This window comes from Astyanax mexicanus, chromosome 7, assembly GCF_023375975.1.
Source record: "Astyanax mexicanus isolate ESR-SI-001 chromosome 7, AstMex3_surface, whole genome shotgun sequence".
Lineage (NCBI taxonomy): Eukaryota > Metazoa > Chordata > Actinopteri > Characiformes > Acestrorhamphidae > Astyanax > Astyanax mexicanus.
Window position 1 is genome coordinate 32948266 of NC_064414.1, and position 23262 is coordinate 32971527.

Consider the following 23262-nt stretch of genomic DNA (forward strand, 5'->3'; position numbering starts at 1 on the left):
TGTTAAGAAGATCTTAACACTAAGATGCTTATTGTAAACTGGGTCCTTTTTATACTGACAATTTGTAATGAAGCATTGATATGCCAATATAATGTATGTATGTGCAAATTGCTTGCTTCACTATCCACTATTTTTTTTTTAATATGGTATATGAGTAGCTCCTTTCTGTCCATTTCCCACCACCGTATAGGATAATAGTGTGCATCATAACCACACTCAAAAACAAACCAGCTCTGAGTATGTTTATTGGATATTTGAGTATATTTAAGTAACAGATTTGACTGTTTTTTACTTCATACACAAATAACAAATAGTAGTAGTAAGTGTTGATATTGAAGTGTTGACCTCAAAGTTTGTCACTTTGAGGTCTTATTTCGTTTCAGCCATATTTTATTATTTAGTTTGCCCTTGCTGTTAAACCATCACATTTAATATTCCACTTACCATTAGGATGACTTAGAAAGAGTTGTTTAGATCTCTGACGCCTAAAGAAAATGCATGACCACTTTCTACACGGACATTAGAATGATTAGAATCACAGAATAACTGATGATTGAATGTCTTAGAGCAAATGTATTTTTCATCAGGGCCCACACCCTCTTGTTCTTCACTATGTCTGTCTGATGACTGTGTAACTGCATCCCCTCTCTCACATGCTGAGACATGTCCCATTAGACTGAGCTTTTGTCCTCCGCTCTCTGATGAAGACAGAAGGAGTGAATTTGTCATGTCAGCCTGCTGATCAAATGACCTATGGCAGCTCACATCTGATAAAGTTACTCACTTTCCAATGTGCCAGAATGGGTTAGCCCTATTTCACGAGCCCGGGCTATCAGAGCATTTCACACTGCTTCAGCTGCTGCTGCTCTTCTGCAGATCCCTGTCAGGACAGACAAGTGAAGGAGCGAAAAGTCATGTGATTAGCATCATGTGATGTTAATGTTATCTTTATGACAGTGACCTACTTCTGCACTTTTTAAATGTCATTGAGATTGTGAATGGAGATTCCACGTCTGGCCCCTTTATATCCGGAGAAGTGATTTCTCACGGTGTCTTTGAGACTCTCATTAGCAGAACTCCGACTGCTGTGTCTTTTCCAGCCAGAGGGACGTCCTCGCTGTGCTGTGGCCATCAATCTGAAAGTCTGAGAAGCAAATCAAGCACAAAATTAAGGAGGTAAGGAAACGAGCTACTCTCACACTGCTCATATGCTGGAAACGACTGACCCGAATTAGAGGTCTCATCAGGCCTGTCTGCCGGATTAAGGCCCCTCTGCCTGTCAAAGTCACATTTTAATCACAGATGTAATTTGAATTTACATTAATGAAAACAAATGGCTCCCTGGGCTCCTCATGCTCAGGGTAATGAATTATTATCGCTCGCAACAATCACATTTCTCCGCATTTTCCAATTACATGCCCCTGCTGAGTTTCTCAAGGATAGCCCTCTTTGATGAAGATAAACGATCTTCACGGACAGACTGACTGTCTGCTACCTCACTATAATAGCCTTCTCATTTAGGCCCATTTTCTCTGATGCAAGACATGATTTATCTATTTGTATCTCCAGCTTGACAGCGCAGTAATATAATTGAAAACAGGTGCTAATTATACCTTTGATTGGGCTAGACCTTTTAACAAATAGAAGCCTGTATCCTGATTAGCCAACCTATTTTCAACACATAGCAATTAAACGCTAATTAACACCATGTCATCAAGTTTTCCCTTGTAAAAGTCAAACCCTGCCTATTAGTTCTTGTGCATAATTTTTTTTATGAATCTTCCATCTGCCGCTTAAATGCATGAGGTTGGGGGTTGTGCCCTCCCTATTTGGCATCGTGTTTTCCTGTGCCCTGCAAGGGAAGTGTGCAGTTGTCAAATGTCACCACTTCTCCGCTTCTCCATGCTAAATCTCCGCGTCTGTCAGGCTGCATTTGCACTGGGAGAAAAGCAAGGTCCTGAATTTATTTGATTCACACGTGTTCATAATTTCCATATTAATAAAGTAGGCCCACATTACGCAGTTATTGGCAAAAGTAAGTAAACTGAAAGACAGCATTGTGTATGAATCAAGTCAATTCAACACATTCCATTTGTACAGCAAAAGAAAATATTTCTGCATGAAGAATTTCAGAAATACACATTATGGACAAACATTTTCTTCGAAAATGAAAGATAATATAAAAAAGTTTATACTTAGTCATAGTAAAATAAATAAATTAGCCGAAATTATCCTAAATTAGCACTAAATTAGGTGCAGAAGGTGTGTAAATGTGTGTCTAAATGTGTCTAAATAAATTCAGACCCATACTTGACATAAAGGATAAATAAGTGCAAGCCTTTACACTATATGAACAAAACTATTGGGACACTGGTTTCTACTAAAATCAAGAATATATCCTGTTTTTGTTTAAGTAATGGTCTCTACTGTCCAGGGAAGGATTCCTATTAGATTTATTAGAGTTCTTAAGCTTTATTAGTTCAAAAGGTTCATGTTTATCCTCTCTACATATTCCTATTTTATTGGCAGTACTAATCATGTCATCCCCAAACGTTTGGACATTTAGCTGCAGTTTCCCGGACAGGGATTAAGCCTAGTCACAGACTATATTTACCTTTCAATGGAAATTTTCCATTCAAAATGCTGTGTAGTCCAAGACAAGGTTTAATCACTGTCCGGGAAATTGCGCCACAGTGTATCAATTCTGAAATCAAAATTCTCTTTTTTTTACCCCCTGTGAAAATGATTGACTGTCTCAAAATATACAACAGGGTGAGGAAAGGAAGCCCTGCGTGGAGTCTGTTGATTTCGAGCGTGAAACTGTTTAAACACGGCTGCGAGAAACAATGAGTTATAATTCTGATTAACAATCCTCAGGCACGCAAAGCCTGGCGTTCATCTAAAGCTCAGTGGGGAATTACATCATCTTAATCATCACTGCACAGGGATTTGAGAGTTCACAGGTCTGAATTACAGTACATGCCATACCTGTCAAGTTTTGGATTTAAAAATAAGGGATATTTTTATCCGTCCGCTTAAAGCCGTCCCACCAGCCCAACCGAGGTTCAGTATCCCTTACATTTTAAGACAGGTTTACAAAAAATCTAAAATAACCACATGTGAACCACTTACAGACTACAATTAGATTATCAGAATCTGATAGGTCTACCTCTGTTGACACTGAAATGTTGTGGACATTCCTACATATGTCATTCTTTTAATACAGCCAAATTAAAAACCCTTTAAATGGAAAAAAGGGTGCACAAATTCTGCAAAATGACTGTTGGTGACCTAAAAATAGTGTTATGAGGTTTTACTAAAAGGACAGCAAAAATTAGTCCTAAGGGGCCTACACAATTGCTAATCTTTAATTGATACTTCTTTCTTTTGACCACTCCACCCCTGATCAGTTCAGTTTGGGTCTTTCCCACACTGACCCTCCTCTGCGCTCCGCTGATTGGCTGTTTCTTCTGAAAGGCGGGACTTTCTCCTTGAACCGGCACCACGATTGGTTTAGAGGCACACCGCGGTCAGTGCCCCGTATCCTTAATAATAAAGTTTTTATATAATACGGGAAATTTACGGGAAAGTACTAATACGGGAGGACGGCGGGAACGTGGAGTAAAATACGGTAGTTTCCCGGCCAAAACGGGAGACTTGACAGGTATGGTACATGCGAGAGTGAGCGATGTGATGTTGCTCAAAGGCTAACGCTGTGCAGCAGAGCAGAGCGAATGCTCCACCTTCTTTGAATAAAGGTGTTCATTTTAACAAGACATGCTTTTGCAGACCCGGTGCCAACCCACAGTCATGTTAATGACGGGCACTCACTCAATGTCTCCCCCTCGCTGGAAGAACTTATGATAATTGCTCTAATGTCGTGGAAAATTCGAGTTCTGAAGATGGGCTGAGACCTGAGGCCTGCGCAACAGGCCCAAAAAATGGATGATTCACTTTCTCCACTTGGGTTTATGATTTGTTTTTGTGACTGAAAAGGCTCCTATTTGCTTTTATTTCATTATAATGACTGGATTCGAGGGGGAGGGAGGCTTAGAGGTGTTTTTATTCAGCCTAGTGCCACGGCAGACTCTAAGCTGCAGAGAGCTTGCATTGTTGGGGGTTTGAACATTTGGGAACATACAGAACATGCGTTAGTAATTTTGGACATAGTGAACACTGTATATACACTTACATGCAAAAAAAAAAAAAAAAAGGGACTTCCTCACTAGTTTTGTGTCCCTTGACTTTTGCCATGTCTCATGGAAACTAAAGCACACTGCACTGACCTGCAGGATATGTGTGCGGGGTCTCCTGTATTGAATATGTATGCAATTTCTAACGATATTTCTTCACATGAACAATTGTAGCCAGATCCTGCCAGTCACAATCATATGGAAGTAAAACAGTGTCACCAGATTTAGAATTTTAAAAGCACTTGAATTTTTAGCACTGAATTATTTTACATTGAATTATTGCATGTGATTTTTTTTTTTGCCTCTGAATAAAACACTTTTATATTTCAGTATATCATTTTCACTTATTTTATTTTAATGTAAAAAAAATTCAAAAGCGAAAATTCAAGTTTTAAAAATTCAATTAAAATAAATTCAGGATGCTCAAATTCGACCTGTTAAATTCGACTGCTAAAATACAACGCTCAAAATTCGCTGTAAACATCCGGGACACACAGGATGAGCAATCATTCAGTCTTCAATCGAGCCAACAACCAGCCAATCACATCACGCTCCGAAGATCACGTGAAAGGTACCGCCTCACGGCCAGTAGTACAGCAGAGCCGCTCAACGCGAGTCACAGCTCCATCCGCTGCTGCTCTAGAGAACGTGAGTGTAAAACAGCTGAAAACAGGGCATTTACCTCACCACTGTGGCCATGTAATATCACTTAAACGGTGTAGAAATCATCACTTTAACCAGGGTTTGCTCTGTGGTTTGTAAACATATTAAATTAAGATAGATATCCAGATATACCTTGTTAAACTAAATAAATAAATAAATAAAGCTCCTCTGTTCATTTCAGAAAGCGCTTCAAACACGAACACTAGATCAATTATTTATAAATACATCCAGACTGTGTGGAAGATAATTACTACTGTAGAATCTAGAGATAGTAACTTAGTTAGCTAAATTATAGCTACCTATCTTGCTAGTTAGCTGTGGCACTGTGCGATTATAGACAAGATACTACCTAGTTAGCGGTTTGTTTAGCAATACCTTATTGACACTTTGCTGCAAAGTATGTTGCTTAGTGTACTGGCCACTGTCTAAATAAATATATTGAGCTATATTACACTTACTGTACCCCTCTCAGGCTGGTCCTCTCATTAAATAAAGGAGATTTATTACAGTTACTATATACCTCTCAGGCTGGTAACATCTAGATGTATGTGTGGGCATTATCTAATTTGTAATCAGTGCAATATTTATTAGTGATGTCTTTTATACATTTGTATTTATATTTAGGTCATGTTAATAAATGAGAATCAAATATTGCAACCCATGCGAGAGTATTATTAGTAATATTTATTAAATGTTTTATGTTAATAATAATTATCACATTTTGTAAATGCTGTCGCTAAAAGTGAATGATGTTTTTATTTAAGGTTGAAAAGAAGATGGAGAAGTTTCAGCTTGCAGCTATGGAGAGTTCACCAAGATCTGTCCATATTCTGAAGTCACCACTTGAAGATTTTATGCAGAATTATTTGGATTATGAATAGGAACCACATTATTTGCAACAGCTTTTATTATTTATACAAACAAGATGAACATGATATGATGCGCCAGAATATAGGGAGGCTGCCTAAAACATACAAAAAAAAAAAAATACAGAACACATGTAAACAACTAAAGAAAAACAGAACATGGCACATGTAAATAAATCAAATAAACACAGCACAGACTGCATGAAATTGGATTTCTTTATTTGTTTTTTAAAAGTTTGGAGAAAGGAAACCTGTGGAATACAAAAGAAACTTGAAAAATTACTGCATTTGATACATGAATATAATTAAACATTTTAAGAACATTACCTACCTTTTATTATCCTTTCTTTTTCTGGGAGAAAATATCCTGTTTAAGAAAATGAAGACAAGAAGTATGACTGTGTTAAACTTGGTGTTGTTTGGATTCAGTATTTACTTCATTTATATAAAACATTTTTGCAATTATTATTGCATTGGTTTTGGCACAAACCAATTACTAATGCATCTCAGAAAATCTGAAGATCATGAGAATATCATAATTTAACAGAAATTATACATTACACTACATGTAAAGTGACATATTCCAAATCATTTTTACCTGGCTAAAAGTTCAAACCAGAATTACTGTCCTAACCTTAACCCAGTTTACTAGAATATGTAGTTTAAACTTAAAATAAAAAAAAGTTAAATGTGACCGTTTACTGAACGATATTAAACACAAATATATATTTTCACTATTGAGATGCACTAGTAAACAGGACTAATCATGCTGTATCTTAATTACACAAGCATTTTAGGACTATTATTTACTGTTGATATCCTCAGTTAAAGCCTGAGTTGAATTGTTAACAAATGTATAAAATATATATTAAATATAAACATTAAAATCAATATCATAAAATAAATAATGGTCATATCTTAAATTATCTCTGTTAAATTAGTTAGTAAAGAGACAAAAAGCAATTCTAATAAATCTCCTTTATTTAATGAGAGGACCAGCCTGAGAGGGGTATAGTAATATAGCTCAATATATTTATTTAGACAGTGGCCAGTACACTAAGCAACATACTTTGCAGCAAAGTGTAAATAAGTTATTGCTAAACAAACCGCTAATTAGGTAGTATCTTGTCTATAATCGCACAGTCCCACAGCTAACTAGCAAGATAGGTAGCTATAAATTAGCTAACTAAGTTACTATCTCAGATTCTACAGTAGTAATTATCTTCCACACAGTCTGGATGTATTTATAAATAATTGATCTAGTGTTCGTGTTTGAAGCGCTTTCTGAAATGAACAGAGGAGCTTTATTTATTTATTTATTTAGTTTAACAAGGTATATCTGGATATCTATCTTAATTTAATATGTTTACAAACCACAGAGCAAACCCTGGTTAAAGTGATGATTTCTACACCGTTTAAGTGATATTACATGGCCACAGTGGTGAGGTAAATGCCCTGTTTTCAGCTGTTTTACACTCACCTTCTCTAGAGCAGCAGCGGACGGAGCTGTGACTCGCGTGATCTTCGGAGTGTGATGTGATTGGCTGGTTGTTGGCTCGATTGAAGACTGAATCGATTGCTCATCCTGTGTGTCCCGGATGTTTACAGCGAATTTTGAGCTTTTTGAATTTTTGCTTTTGAATTTTTTTACATTAAAATAAAATAAGTAAAAATGATATACTGAAAAATTAAAGTGTTTAATTCAGAGGCAAAAAAAATCACATGCAATAATTCAATGTAAAATAATTCAGTGCTAAAAATTCAAGTGCTTTTAAAATTCAAAATCTGGTGACACTGTTTTACTTCCATACAATCATTACCAGCCACTGTGGTAATGCCTTCTATGGAAAAGTATTCATATTAATTTCTCAGGTAGAAGTATAGATACAAGGGTTTAAAAATAAGTATCAACTCAAGCTTTTTACCCAAGTAAAAGCGTAAAAACACTGGTTTCAAAACTACTTAAAGTATAAAAGTAAAAGTAATGGAAATGTAATTAAGTACAAGAGCTAGGCCGTGCCGCAAGAGCCTATTGTACACTACACCCCCTCTCACAAATACATTTTTCTATAAGCCATAGTAACTATTATGTTGTATTAAAATGTTAATGTTCAAAAGTTTGGACTGCCATAGGCTGCCTGTTTCAGCTGCATATATGCCATTGAAAATGAATGTATTTTAGTACAATGCAAATATATTAAAGAAGCTTCGAAGAAGGATATTAAGCTCAATTTCTTGTGATTCACTGCCACTGATTATCTTCATACCAGGCAACATACATCTGCTATGCCCTTGCTGAAATGTGACGTGAGGTGTGAAGGTGCTTATAATCCAAATACAATATAACAAGGCTATTTCTACAATGTACTAATTATAATAAGTATGCAAAAATGTAAGGAGTACAAGTAAAAAGTAAAAAAACTCAAAATATTTACCGAAAAAGTATAGATAACAAAAAAGTTTACTTAAGTAATGTTGTAAAAACAAGCATCATCCTTCATCTATTTTCTGTTTATTTCTTATCTGTATTTTACTTAAATGAAATCAAAGACTATATACAAATCAATTTTATTCAACTGACCATACTATTCTAATTAACTTAAGATTTTTAAGTAATGTTTGCTTAAAAACCTAAGACAAATGTTTTTCTCAAATAAACTGAAGCCAAATCAACTTATCCAGGCTTACAGTGTATAAGGCAGGGAATAGACATTGTTTCTGATATATTTATTTATATTCATCATTCTTTGTTGAATTGGTCATTCTTTGTTGAAGAGACATGCCTGTTGTATTTCAAGTAAATACCTTTAAATTGCAATAAAACAAAATTGTCATGAATATTTATAAAAAAATTAAAAAGAAAGATAAGAAGAAATCAACATTTTAATTTACTTGGAACTCAATACTAAGTAGAATTGTTGGGCAAATGAATTGGCTTAGCAAAATTTAAAAAGTTTAACTTCCCTTTTAGTTGTAATAACTTGATGTTATAAGTTTTATTGGCCATTACTTTTCCTTAAATAAAAACAAATTCACTTATCCAGGCTTACAGTGTATATAGAGCCCCAAGCAATGAGCTGTGAAATAATGGTGCTCTATCCAATACTGTTGGGATGAGTTTGAGGAGTTGGGGATGAGGTGGGCTGGTAATCATCCCACATCCTGACCTCACTAATGATCTTTGTCTCAGAATGCAGTTAAGTTCGCACAGCAAAGTTCCAAAAGCTACTAGAAAGTGTTGTGTAAAATCTGTTGGTTAATGGACAGGCCAGCTTGCAGGGATGGAAGTAGCAGAGTGTATCAGTGTCTTAGAACCACGGCCCATTCCCACAGCTGCAACACCATTCACATTTCACAGGCTTGGCCTCATCTCTGCTGGCACAAGTAATCGTGAAAAATAACTCTGACGCCAAATGCTTCTGCATTCATCCTACAGACACCCGTTTCCCTCTTCAGAGCAGATTCTCATTGAATGACATAAAAGGGACTGATCACCAGCAAGGTCCTTCACTAAGTGCTTTTCAGAACCATTTTTGCCTATTCTATTGACTTTACATGCCCTTGGAGGAGCACTGAACTCTATAATAGGATGCAGATAAGACTTGGCTCCCAGATGTATGCTTCAGTTTACCTCCCAAGTCATCCAATTGGGAGTGATGTCTGCTTGAAATTATTGGACTCTTGGCATATCGTAATGCATGTGGGGATTGTATTACCCAGTGGGCATCCAAGGGCTCATGTGTCCTACAACTTTGATTGGGTAAAGTCTGTGAGCAAGAATGTTGCATTAATTATTGAGCTCTATTTATGGGTCTGTTAGTCTAAAACAATTATTGTAGAAAAGCATGGACAGCACAACATCTCGGAAAAGTGAACCACCACAGATCTACCATCTGTGGTCGATCACAGTGTAGTGATGTGTAGCTTCGCCCTTTCCCATATGTTTCAATAAAAAACAAAATTATATATTCTTTATATCAAAAAGTGTGGTTACACTTTCTACAAGAATAAAGTGATCGACAGCATTGTCTGGAAGAAGCCGTCTGTATTACGTGGAGTAGCTGAATAGTAGTCAAGCTGTCATGGCAACTAGCTAGTTAATCATACTATAATGTTTCATGTGGTGTTTTGCTGTTGGTCACATTAACAGACACTCTGTACAAAGTTCTTAGCATTTTTTGTTGGTAAGTCTTGTTGTTAGTTTAAAATATAAATTGTGATTAAAGTAGGTGTTTGTTTATTTAGACATGTTGTTTAGTTAGACTCACTACATGTACTTTCTGTTTGAAACAGAATCGAAATATCATTGATAGTTTAGTCGAGTAGAGTAGAGGAGTAATTCTTAATTTGTGAATCGTGATCAGTTTGTGCTCTTTTAGAGCAGCTTGAGGGTTGAATCATTGCAGATTCGGTTCATCATATTTGGTAAATTGTAGGTAAATGTTAATTGTTTCGTAATAAAAATTATGAACTGCACTTCTAAAACATCTAAAAATCTAAAAATAAATCTGCTTTGCTACTGGTCCTAGAAGGCATTTTTATATTGCACACGGTAGCCGCACCGATGTACGCCAACCCCCATTGGGCGGCAGTTCGCCGCTGTGGAGCAGTGCAGGAAATGTTGCATTTCCACGCCCATAACCACACCTCTGGCATGCTCCTGCCCACCGCGGTCAATGAGCTTTCACATTGCAGGTGGTATGCGTTGAGCTGCTGCTGATGCCGAGCGTTGCCTGCTGATGATGGTCTTCCTCCAGTTATCTCTATACGAGTGTAGGTAAGTGTTGTTCAGCTCAGGGGATTCACTAATCATTAGTATCAGTCACTCAATCATGTTTTTTGGACTATAATTTGTCCCAGATTGTGTAAGTTCATGTTTTCTGCTGTGGTACAATGTAAAAGTTGAACCATGTTGGCCACGGTATGACCACGGTATGCATTAGCACGGTGGAGGCGTGGGTATGGGCGTGGAAATGCATCGCTTTCTGCACTGCTCCACAGCAGCGGTAAACTTCTCTGCCGCTGGAAAAACAACTGAATCCAATGGGGGTGAGCGTCCACTGTGAAAACACCTTCAAAGTTCAACTTGGTACTCTGTTGACTGCACGGCAAGCAGTAGTGTGGCAGAAATGTGTGAAGTAAATGTATGCAACCATGGAAAAATTGTAGTACAAACAACCAAAAACATGGGCAAGTGACTAATAGTAACGATTAGTGAATACCCTGAGCTGTACATCACTTCTCTACTCTCATACAGACAGAAAGGTGGGAGACAATTAGAGCGTTATTCTGACTAAATCTTAAAGATGTGAGAAACAGTGGATGGAGCTCCATCAAATAAAAAAAAGAAAGTTTTTTAAATGATCTAAAATATCTGAGCTGACTTCTCAATCAAACAATAAAAAATAAAAAATAAATATCACAGTCCAAACACAACAAATCATTAAATGATCCATGTTTATATAAATGTGCTCATCAGTTTCTCTTCAAATACCTCAAATACGGAATACTTTCTTCAACCTGAACCCATAGTCTTCCAGTGCACTAAACATGTTGCCTTTGGCTGAGATTCAAAATCAACAGTGTTGCACAAGACAGAGAATAAAAGCCACCCCCAGCACTCTTACAAACACCAGATAATTACAACCAAGCCTACAAGACTGGCTCGTCATAATTGGCTTTTCTTGACTTCCCTTTGGTGTCCTTCTCATCGCTGTGATTTGGCAAAGCCCGAGTGAAGCTCTTTTCAGGCGAGCAATGAATGGCTCTTCTGTGTGTCACCACTCTGTCACCAGAGAGACGCCAAGGGGGTGTACTTATACAAAGGCCAACGTCAAAAACAAACACACAAGCACTGCGGCCAGCTGCACCACACTGGCTCAGATGGACAGATCTTCCGCTCGTTTCCATTCACCAGAGCACCTTTGAGAGGTAAATGCCGAGTGCCCTTACTCACAGGCTTGCTGCCAACAGAGGACAGAGGCCTTTTGATTAGCGAATAACTCCCTGAACCCTCCAGAGGACTGGAGCTGATCTGTTAGAGTGTCTTAAGTTCAATTAGACTTGCTTTACAAACTTCTAACAATGGTTGAAGTTCGTCATATTAACCATGTGCCAGCATTCTGTGAGTATTCCTTAATATTTTACAGACAATTTATTTTAAAGCACATTATCAATGAACGTCTATTTTCTGGTCTATTTTCATACATTAGGCATACTTTATTAAGCGACACTAGTAAGGAACAGGGGTGCCGCTATGTTTCCCTTTTAATAAGAAAAACTGTAATTTAAAAAAATATGTTACAGTCAAACAAGTGATTGTTATTAATCTACTCAGAATTCTCTACAAAAACAGGTGAAAACAGAGCAAAGCACTTAGCGCTAGTAGCACTAGCTTTCACCTGTTTAGGTGAAGGTTGCTTTTAACAAATAATAATATTAATATTAATAATTATTTTTTAAATGTGCCTTTCTACACTGCAAGAACACAGTACAGCCTAAAAACAGATTACAAACATGATATACATATTCATTGTAGGTAAAGATTAATACAAATCATACATATAAATCCATAATGTTGAATCAATATTGAATCAATGTAAAATCGATGTGCATAAATAAATCAATTCTGACAATCATAAAACATACAGTTAAAATAAACATATTCAACTTAAAAACAATTTAGTTTCTGATAACCGGCTTGGTGGATTGCTAGCTAGCTAACCTAAGCTAGTTAAGAGGCAAAAATGCTACTCATACTCAGAGTAAATTATTAAGTTAACTTTTAGCTAGTTAGATAGCTAAGGTGTTACCTGGACATCTGTAATATGTTTCCATCCCTCTGTAGCTGTGTGAAAGTTTTCTTGTAGAATTTAAGTTCTTTTAAAACTGTTAATTTAATGCTAACATAATCAGATAAAAAATGATGCTTTAAGGTAACTAGTTAGATAAATGCTTTAGGGTGAGGGTAATGTCCACTTTTTGGGAAGTAAAAAAGTGTAACGTAGGATTAATTGTGGTGGTGTAAAAGCTTATTTATGCTTCATGTTAGCAATTTTTCGACGTAAATTTACTTTTGATGAGCCTAAACACCCAAAATATCACATAAGTTTCAGTCCCAGCTTCTGACCGCCACTATTGGTCTACTTGTATCTGCAGCTGCATCCTCATTAACTATTGGTCGGTAAGCAGTTTAGTTTTTATGCCAACTATTTTATTATTGTGTTGGTCATTAGTTTATATATTAAATATGATTAAATATTATGTAAAATCTGTTTAAATTAAAACTTAAAAAATGTTTTATTTAAATGTTTTATTTAAATATATTATTTTTATTTGTAAAACGCATGAGTTTAGATGAAAGGAAATTATTTGGGTATATGGACTTTTTGGTAAGTGTGTAAATGTTTATAAATTAAAATATATATTAACATATACATTTAAATATTTATTCATTAACATGAATTCAGTGATATTTTACTTCATACACTGCACATACACACTGCCATAAAACCTACCTATAATAGGACTGCTTGGAAGCCACCAAGCCACAACATTCTAACCATGGTGGATGCCTGGATGTTGCAGTGTCCTTTTTTTTTTTTATAAAACATGGTCAATCTGATTAACCACCGATATAATATGATAGGACAAAAGCTAAATAAAAACGGATTAACACCTTAATAATACAAATTAATAAAAAAAAAAACTGTGAGATAGTGGCTAAGATGCTGCTTTTTCAAGCTGTAGTGGAGAGCGTTTTTCTTACAATAAGTGTTATTATTTATGGGTTTATATATATGTGTGTTTTAAAATTCTAAAAATGACAGATTATTAATTAATAGTAATTAATATTAACTATTGGTTTACATATGTATATACAAAAAAACTGTATTTTTTATTCTAGCTTGCTGTAACGTACCATGTGGGTTTCAGCTGGGCAGACGTTGCAGTTTGTGGGCCAGATGCACATGCCAAGTGTGGTCCACATTTGAGCAGTGTTAGTGTTGCTAATCACACAATTTATTACATGTGGCAGCTCCAGTACTCACTGTACATAGGGCTATAAAATAAACATACACATACACACACTAACCTATTTTTTATTTTATTTTTTGTATGTACATATTGTTTAGATACAACAACCCACACAGTACTGTAAAAGTACTACTACTATTAATATGTAGTGTTATAATATCAGAAACAGCAATAAAAAATTTTTATGGTATTTATGTAAAAAATAATTATCAGCACATGCTTACAAAAAGCAATTTAAGGGGTCCTGTAACCACAAGGCCCCACAAGGTCTATTTTCATGCATAAGACACACTGAATTAAAAGGCGCATTATGCGACACTAGTAGGGCACAGTGTTTTTGCCATGTTTTCCTTCTAATTCTGTAAAGCTAAACTAAGTTAAAATATATATTTTATAGTTAAATAAGCGCTGGATATTAATCTATACAGACTTCTGAAAACGCTTCTGTTTATTTACAGTAAGCCTAGATTTGCAGATTTCCACTAAGGCTAGCTTTGCAGATTTACACTAAGGACAGCGCTACACTGAGGAACCCTGAGTGTTCCAGTAAGCTAGGGCGATATTATCTGGCGGTTCGTCCCATGTAGCTTGTTTTAACAAAGAAAACGCGCAGACTACAGTCTGATATACTCACCTCTGGTCGGTGAAAGAGCTAGGGCCTAGCGTGGTTAGCGGCTAATGCTAATTGCTACAGCAGTGCTAGCCTAAATCAGGAGCAGGCTAAAAGCTGATAATAATCACCTCTGAACGGCAAAAGTGCTAGCACTTAGCGGCTAATGCTAATACTGCAGCAGCAGTGCTAGTCGGGGTTAGAAGCAGGCTACAGGCCAATAATACTCACCTCTGAACGCCAAAAGAGCTAGTGCTTAGCGCGGTTAGTGGCTAATGTTAATACTGCTACAGTTTCGAGTCTCTGTGCTGTAGAACTAAACTGAAACTTCCTTATAACGCTGCACTTTAGCAGATTGGCTTTACTGCTTCGTAAATCTGGACTGATTATAAAACACACTGATGATTTTTTGGAAAATTAAAGAATTTTAAGTGCAAAAAAAAATACAGTACCTGTTGGCCTGCTTAGGCACTAGTGCCACTGCTGTTATTTCATCCAGCCACATTCTTGGCATTCTTGTTTTCTCAACTTGGAAACTTTCAGTCCAAACAGCAACGTGACGAGATGCACAGGTGACGTTTTGTAGCGCGCTCTTAAAGGTGGCCCTTCCTGCTGTTAGTCACTATTATGAAACGTTGTCTTGATGACATGTGGTATGTGTGCATTGATCCCTACGAGACAGCCAGTCGTAACCGGCAGGTGGCTACCAGCACACACGGAGGGCAGGTGGAACACCATCATTTACCCAACAGCCTCTCAGTCAGCACCTGCCCCAGAGCCGCGAGCCCACACCCGCAGAGAGAAACCTGCTAACACGCTGGCCTGCTTCTTCCATCAGCCTCTCTCCTCCTGCAGCTCCTCCTGCTCTCTGCAGCTGAAAGTTGCATAAGTGAAGCTCCAGCTGCTTGTATCCGACACCTCCTCTGTCTACATGGAGGTCTCTGGTTGCTCTCAAAAATCACATGGTGGGCCATTGTACTGAATTGTGCTGTCGACATGTCTGCTACAGTCCAGAGGAGAACGTCCTGCGTCTTCTGCACCTTTGACTGAGGAATTTGAATTGATGTTTTTTTTTTTTAAATTGAAAACCACAGTTTGCAATACATTGCTCTGGTATTCTGTTAATGAATCTGTGAACTGAAATGACTCACTGGGTGGATTATGTAATAAACTGTAAAAAAATAAATACTTGTTGCACAATGCTGTCCCATTTAAGCAAGATCATTTAGGTGCACTTTTGGAGAAATTGGAAGTGGAGAAAGGTTAGTTAGAAGCTCATTATGCTAAATCTATTTTTACATTTATAACAAAAAAGTCCTGTCTGCCCTGTGCTGTGAACCCAGCAGTCAGTGGATTTACAAGGAGGCTGTGAGATCATTTCTTCACTTTCCACGGGCTTGTAAATCACTGGCTGTTTCAATACACACAGTTCCAAATGACTTTACCGCTTCAGCACACCCACTCCTCCATACTTCACACAGTCTAAGGAGAAAATGCACCGTCCACCATCAGTTCTCATGGAGGTGGAATGGATTCTTTCACTGGTCTATCAGAAATGTGTCCTTAATTCTGACTAGAAATAAACACCCACTCTCAACATATGGCAACCAAAATAGTTGTACCCAGAAGGATGTGTAGGATAAAGATTACTAGAATCAGGAACTGATTACACATACAGAACATGCTAAATGTCCCAGCATAGAGTGGGAGAAGTCACTAATGATGCCCACAGTAATTCCGTCTCATTCCTGCAGATCCTAGAGTATGGGTGGAGTCATGATTTTCAATTGGTTGATGCAGCTGGCAATGGCATAGTATCTGTGTCAAGACAAGACAAGTTCCTGAAATGGAAGCAGTATTGTCCTGTTTAAATAGCAGTTTCTAACGGCTTTCAAAAAAAGTATGCCCACTGATTACGAGACCTTATTAACGTTATGCTGGGATGTCTATCAGTGGCGAAAAAAGGGGATATGCAGCCTATGCTATGCATAGGGGAGCTGCACTAGAGGGGCCCCAAATCAAAGCCCCAAAGAAATCTTGACTGTTCACATTCACAAATGTAAGTGTCCTGTATCTGTGTGTAATTTGAACGAATCTGTCCCATTGATAACTGTATAAACGTTCTTCACCAACAACAAAAAAAGTTTTATTTGAGAGGCGACTCGTAGCTTTACAAAGGTGAAATCTGTAGCATCTTTTGCTGGAGTGTAGAGCAAACAGCTGGTCTGAAGTACATGCTCAGTTCGAGGAGTAAAAAAAAAGGCCAGGCGGCTTGCTTTTGCTGTTTTTGGAGCTATAATTGCACAGCTGTGGGTACGTAGCACATAGCGCATGCATAAACGCAAAAAGACGCATGGATTTGACTGATTTGACTGTTCACATTCATGTCGCATGTCCATGGATCGGATACGTATCTGATTAAGACCACATATGGAACTGGCTCAGATCTGATTTTAAAATATTGTATTTGCACGTTCTCACAGCCATGAAAAAAATCAGATCTGAGCCACATTGAGCAAAAAATCGGATTTTAGCCTGGTAATGTGAACGTCTCATTTCTGTTAGTTGATTCCTTCTGGGTGCATCTATAAATATGCTATGATAGTAATGCTCTACAAAAATCCCCAATGAGCTAGGTACTAAAAAAACACACACACACACACATCATTCTCTGAACACAAACAATATGCATTGTGTTAATTCCACAGTGGTGTTATTGGTACCGGCTAATTGAGAACATGTGGACTTTTGTTTTACTGGAAACAGAAGCATTAATGAAGTCCAGATGAGTGCATGAGGTTCTAGCAGTATCAGCTTCAAATACACTATATTAACACAGGTCTATATTATGCATCATTTCTATGTTCTGTGTAAAATCCTGTATATTTTCACATTTTTAACAAATTCTCCTGTAATAACCCCTCTTCTAAAATGACCACCACTACTACTGAATTTACAACAAGGACTGGATGAATACATTAGTGAAAGCTTAATTTTGGTTTTACCAGACTTTTAAGATTTTCCCACCCTCAAGTGTGGCTCTCTACGTCTTTCCATGCTGTCACAAAGGTCTCTGGGAGAGGCCGTATTTATTTTGCAGTAAAAGTTGAGTTCAAGCACACCCCTGCATGTGCCCTGGCTTTGGCAACCAGATCGGACCATGACAATCCAGTGGTTTGGCCCTGAGTGGCACATGAAGCTATCGGACATTGCAGTGCATCCTCTTTAGAATAAGCAGCTTGCTTTAATCTGTATTAAGGGCTAGTCTTTCCATCAGCAGATGTCCAACCTACAGAAGAACAGATTCAGTTTTTCTCCTAAAAAACAAGAAGAAGAAGAACCCAGACAACATGTGAGGAATTGGTGATTTTTTATTTGGAAAAACTACTATAATAACAGATTTATATTCCATTATTTAGATTTTGAAACATCTCTAAATATAGTAACATTCACTGTGGAGACTTCAAACACACATTTTGAAGGTATAATACCTAGGTGTACGTACATAGCAGCAGTAGATCTCTATACACTGGAATAATAGAATACAAAATCCTAGCAATACAGTTAGTGGGTAAATATCAGCTTTGATGTGTTTGTTTACTATAGCAGCACATAAATGACTTCTTCATTTCAGCTTCACATCTTTTTAAAACAAAGATCTGAATACACCAGGTGAACAGAATGAGTCTAAGAGCTTTTCCACTGCCTGGTACTTACACAAACTCAAGTCTACTTGGCTTTGTTACTTTTTAGTTTTTGGTATCTTGGTTACAAACAACCCCGTAAGCAAGTGTGTCATATAAACCATATAAATAGACAAACTCCGGTCTCGGTCAGAACTTAAATGAGTTGTCTTCACAGTCCATCTAAACGTTATGTAATTTACTTTTGTTTCCTGCGATCCAATCATAGAAATGAGATTTGTAGCAGCAGTGTGAACATTCTACTAATTGAAAATAATCTGTTAAAGGCTCATACGTACAGTCATATGTAGAGTGATTGTGTGCTTATTTGTAATAGATTTGTAGTAGTTTTTTAACACCATTCATAAAAACAATAAGCTGGCGTCTGAATACTTTTTTTAAGGACTATATCTTGGTCACCATTTTGTAGTTTGTGGGAAGCACACGCTTTATTTTGCTCATTTGTCATTATAAAGATCTTTAACCCAGTGGAAATTTCGTAAGTGGACAGTTAAGATACATATTTTTCATCTACTGTTGATCTTTGATGTCTTAGTAGACCTATTTGGGATTCTTAATTTATTTAGAAATCGACTTTGTTACAGTTGTTCTCCTTAAATTGCTTAAGAGAAATAGCATTACATAAAAAAATAGACTTGAGATACTTCTGCGGTTTAAGGAGTTAAAACTGAGAATGTGGTTTTAGACACATATGAGACCTGGGGAGATCTGTTGGCAGGTAGCCAAATATGGGTATCAAACCCACAACCCTGTACTGCTCTAAACACTGACCCACCACTACCTTTTACAGTAGATCTATAGTAAACCTCAAGAGGAGACATGTGTGAGATTACTGAGCTCTTTATCTCAGGAGACACATTTGAACAGCTAGAGACCTATGTGATTAGTCTCCTTTGTCTTTCTATTTGATCTCTGTCTAGGAGAAACTACAGAGATATTAATGAGACCCCATTTTTGATTTTTCTTTTTTTTTTTAGCTTATTGCAATGCACTGAATGACCAGAGCCACAAGTCTCACATAGGACCCACAATGATAGCTTATACAATTACACCATGGTCTTTTGAAGAGGTACAAATGTTGCGTTGGTGTTTTGTGATATCACCAGCTAATTTTTATGGGAAGCTATGGAAGTGGAAATTGAACCAGAGCAGAGTTAAGTATTGTAGGTACCATGCAGTAGTAAAGCTTCATATATGTGAAGTACTAGCATCATCCCAAAAGCATATATCTAAACCATAAAATATAGTAATTAGTTCTGAAAGCATTGCTATCAATATTCTACTGCTCAAATTCAGTGATATTACAGTGGCAATGTGGGTACTGCTCTAAATCACTTCCTTTTAGGCCCGGGCTTGTTCTAATCTGTGATTCTAATTTATTTAAGGGTGATCAGTGGAATAATGTCTGTTGCTGACACTTGGGAGGGAGGCTGTAAATCCTGAAAAGAAGGCTCTGCTTGGTAATCTCATATGTTTACCCATGTCTCTTTGGGTTAACTCTTTCTGCCATGTCTGTCAACAGCTTGCAGCCATGGTAGCTTACTTCAGTCAGAGAGAAGACCGCTAAAGCCGCCCACCCGGACAAATTAAAAGGCACTTTACTCGAGGTTTTCAGCTCAGAGCGTCTCTCTCTCTTTAAGCTGGTTCTTAAGAATGATTCACAGCATTACAAATTACGTAAGAACAACTTCTTGTGCTAGGCAGACTTCTATCATCTTACATTTTGAGGTGTTTTATTTTTTTGTTGTTTTTTTTCATCATAGCTTTTATATTGATTGGTTTCTGTGCTTCTGTGCTTATTGGTGCAGTTGTTTCTAAATGTACTGCCATGTTTACTTAAATATTATAACAATAACAACAATTGTAACAGGACATAAACAGACTTTTTAGTTCTGCATACATATTGAAAGATAAATTTCCATAGATACACCGGCATATATTCACTGGAATTCTTAAAGCTGGAAACTGTGCAAAATGCTTGAAAAAACAAAAGCACAAGTATGAATAAATGAGTTATGCGTATAATACATATTTCACTTTTTAACTGACTGTGTATTCAAGGCAAAATGAGTAAGAGCCCCCGAAGGCTATGAAATCAATGCGCAGTCATACATGGTACATTATATATAAATCCGCTCATACGACCATAGAGCACAGTTGATGAAAATGTCTAGAGTACTTCCTGTGCCATATTTAATACTACAGGAGTGCAGCAAATGATCAGAACAGCACTGGAACTCAGTCCGCATGATTAACATCAGATAGCTCGAGCGGCAGCGCTTCAACACTCAAACAGACGAGCGCCGCCGCCGCACTAAGGAAACTGTGGAATAACTTAAGGTGGAAGGAAGCCAGAGTTCGTTCACGAGGGGGTTTCTGATTGCCACTGGTTACCGTGAAGAAGCAAGATGCTCTGCAAGACTTCCAGCCACACTTTGTAACAGAAGAGGTACTGTTCCTGAAACCAGAGAGAAACAGCAATTCCACACACTCAGCGTCATTAACGAGACCCTGCCTGTGTAATTTCCATATCAGTGTCCCTAAGTCATAATTCACAGTATCAAACACATCCCTCTACTTGAAACTTCAGGGCATTCCATTTAGACAGATAATTAAGGGCTGTTTAAATCAGAGATGATACATTAGCAGCTATCAGGGACAGGTTCAAGTTTGACAGGTTTCCTGACTCCAGAGCGACCTGTAAGCTCTGTAATTGGGATAGAGGGGGAAGGTATGGAAAAGTAATAATTCACAGTGTGATTTTATACATTTCACCTCAGCTGCTTGTTTGACAGAGAGAATGTTCTCCGTGCTCGTATCAGCTTACTGACCTTGGTCTGTATCATCCCGTACCGCTGCAGCCGCATCTCTCTCACAATCTCGCTCACATTAATCTGAGGGAGCAGAAGCAAGTGTGTGTGGGTTATGAACAAGCTGAAACAGGATTTTTATCTTCATCGTATGTGACTGCTTTTTCCAAAACAAAATATAAAAGATAGTTTTAAAAAGAAAGTTTTTTTGAGACATCGTATTTTTGGCCAGGCAATCTTTTTCTTTTTTCCATTTTTTCACCAATTTACACAACCTACACTCATTAAGACTCCCTCTATCACTAGTGAAAGTGCAGTGACTCGGTTCCGATACATCAGCTCACAGACGTCTTGTGCTGAGTTACATGACCCTTTGAAGTGATGTGGGGAGAGAGCGCCATCTACTCACCCAGAGAGAGTAAAGCCAATTGTGTTCTCTCAGGGCTCTGGTAGCCGATGGCAAGCTACATGAACAGAATTCGAACCGGTGATCTCCCGATCATAGTGGCAGCGCTTAGCCAGCTGTGCCCTGACAGGCAATTTTTAAAGGTTCTTTAAAGTTTTTTTTTACATTCATTTATAATTTTTTACTTAGATGAGAGCTGATGTTGTTGATGGTTAAATCATAATTTTAAGTGATCTGTTTTTGTTTGTAATGTGAACAAATCGGTCTCTGAAACAGCATGCATGTGCACTGAAAAGATTACGCCCAACACCTCTGCAGAAATGTTGTATATGAGGTGACCAATCACTTGGTGAAATGTGACCAGCAGTATTTGCAATTCTTAACATGGTAATTAAGTAATTTAACTTTCCTATAATTACTTTGGCCTTTTATACCAACAACATGAAGCACATGTGTACCTTAAAAAATTATGATTAAATTCTGATCTGACATGTTCACAAATCAGACATGTATCCAATATATGGCCACATATGAAAGGGTATTATTCTGTATTAATAAAACGATTTACTTTTTCTTTCATATTTGCATATTAAATGACATACACTATACAGTAGGGGTGTAACGATACATGAATTCTTAATGAATCATCACGGTACAGGGGCTAGTGGAAACACAGGAGCTCGAGGACTCGCGTCTTCTTTTACTGCCGCACCAAACCATGGGGTTCATACCACGGTGTGAGCCAAACCTTGAATTTTATGTACTGTTAAACTCCAGCCACACAGTTTATAGTGATTAATCAATGCATTTTGATGTAGTGACTAACACACTGATCACCATGTTCTTGTTTTGTTCACCACTGAAGTGTGTGAAAGTATGTGCTACAGAGCTTTACACTCAGGGCCTTTGTGAGAAAACACACAATGGCTATTCAGTTTCTACTGACTTACTTAAACACCTAAAGTTTTTTTTTTTATTTGGCAGAAGCATTATAGTCCTACAAGCCAGACTTCTGCATATCGTCTAGTGAGTTTTGTGTCTAAGATCCCCCTTAATTTACATTGAAATTAACATTGGATTGATACACATCCACAGACTGATGTTTTTGCACAATAAGTAGGGGTAAGACATCTGAAAAATTGACAATCATGTCAGTAAGCATGCTAGGATATCTCACTTTAGCACATTTTAAAGCCTTTAAGACAACTCTTACATTGTTTTTAAAGAGGTGGTGTGAACTTCCAAAATATTTGTTTTTTTTCATCCACAATATTTCACTCTAAAATAAAAAGTTAAGTGACATTTATCAGAATAGAACACACTTATATATAATTTATTTGTCTAATTTAATCTGGAACAGCTTTTTCGTTAAATTGTTTAAAAAGGTAATGATGAGTCTTACATTATTTTTGAGATACTTTTATATTGACTTATATTGAGAGACAAGAAAGTTCCCATTTAATATATGATTTCTAAAAATGTATAGAAAAAAAGAAACACATATGTACTCACAGTGAGGTCCTTCTCAATGAGGCTGAGGATGACGTCAGTGCAGATGAGGACGCCCGCCCGGCCGATGCCGGCGCTGCAGTGCACTGTGATGGGCCCGCTGGAGTGCACCGCTCGCATGTAGCGGATAAAGCGCACCAGCTGTTTGGATGAGTGTGGAGTGCCGTGGTCCGGCCATGTGGTGAACTTCAGATGCTTCACAAAGTGAGTGGCTCCAGTCTAGGACAGAACACAGGATGTCAGGGGAAGACTACAGAGATGAAATATGCTTGGGTGTGGGCTAAATCAATTTTCCCATGTAATTGACAATAAATATGTTTTGAATTGAATTTAAACATTGAAATAAATGTTTAAAATACAATATTTTTGTGGCAATCAACTCAGTACTACATATGGCAGATAACAGAGAAGGTGAAAAACTGTGCAGTTTTTTTCTTCTATTACATGAAGTACATTTAGGTGTA

The 23262-nt window shown here is 37.3% G+C and overlaps 1 protein-coding gene and 1 long non-coding RNA gene across 4 annotated transcripts in view; both read right to left on the reverse strand.

Moving 5' to 3' along the window:
• Positions 1-239: 239 nt before the first annotated feature.
• On the reverse strand, positions 240-15515 carry LOC111195980 (uncharacterized). The gene is made up of 4 exons (XR_002651918.2): positions 14822-15515; positions 966-1144; positions 785-880; positions 240-698 (listed from the first exon to the last, which is right to left on the reverse strand). It is a non-coding gene; the product is annotated as an uncharacterized LOC111195980 (long non-coding RNA).
• Positions 15516-17722: 2207 nt separating this feature from the next.
• The window catches only part of ptpn20 (protein tyrosine phosphatase non-receptor type 20), a 49756-nt gene continuing 44216 nt past the window's right edge, over positions 17723-23262 (reverse strand). For all 3 annotated transcript variants that reach the window (XM_022684792.2, XM_007249547.4, XM_007249548.4), the window contains 3 exons: positions 22802-23017; positions 20905-20967; positions 17723-20531 (listed from right to left, as the gene is read on the reverse strand). In XM_022684792.2, coding sequence (XP_022540513.2) covers positions 20436-20531; positions 20905-20967; positions 22802-23017 — 375 coding nt within the window. In that variant the 3' untranslated portion in view covers positions 17723-20435. The remainder of the gene's footprint in view (positions 20532-20904; positions 20968-22801; positions 23018-23262) is intronic.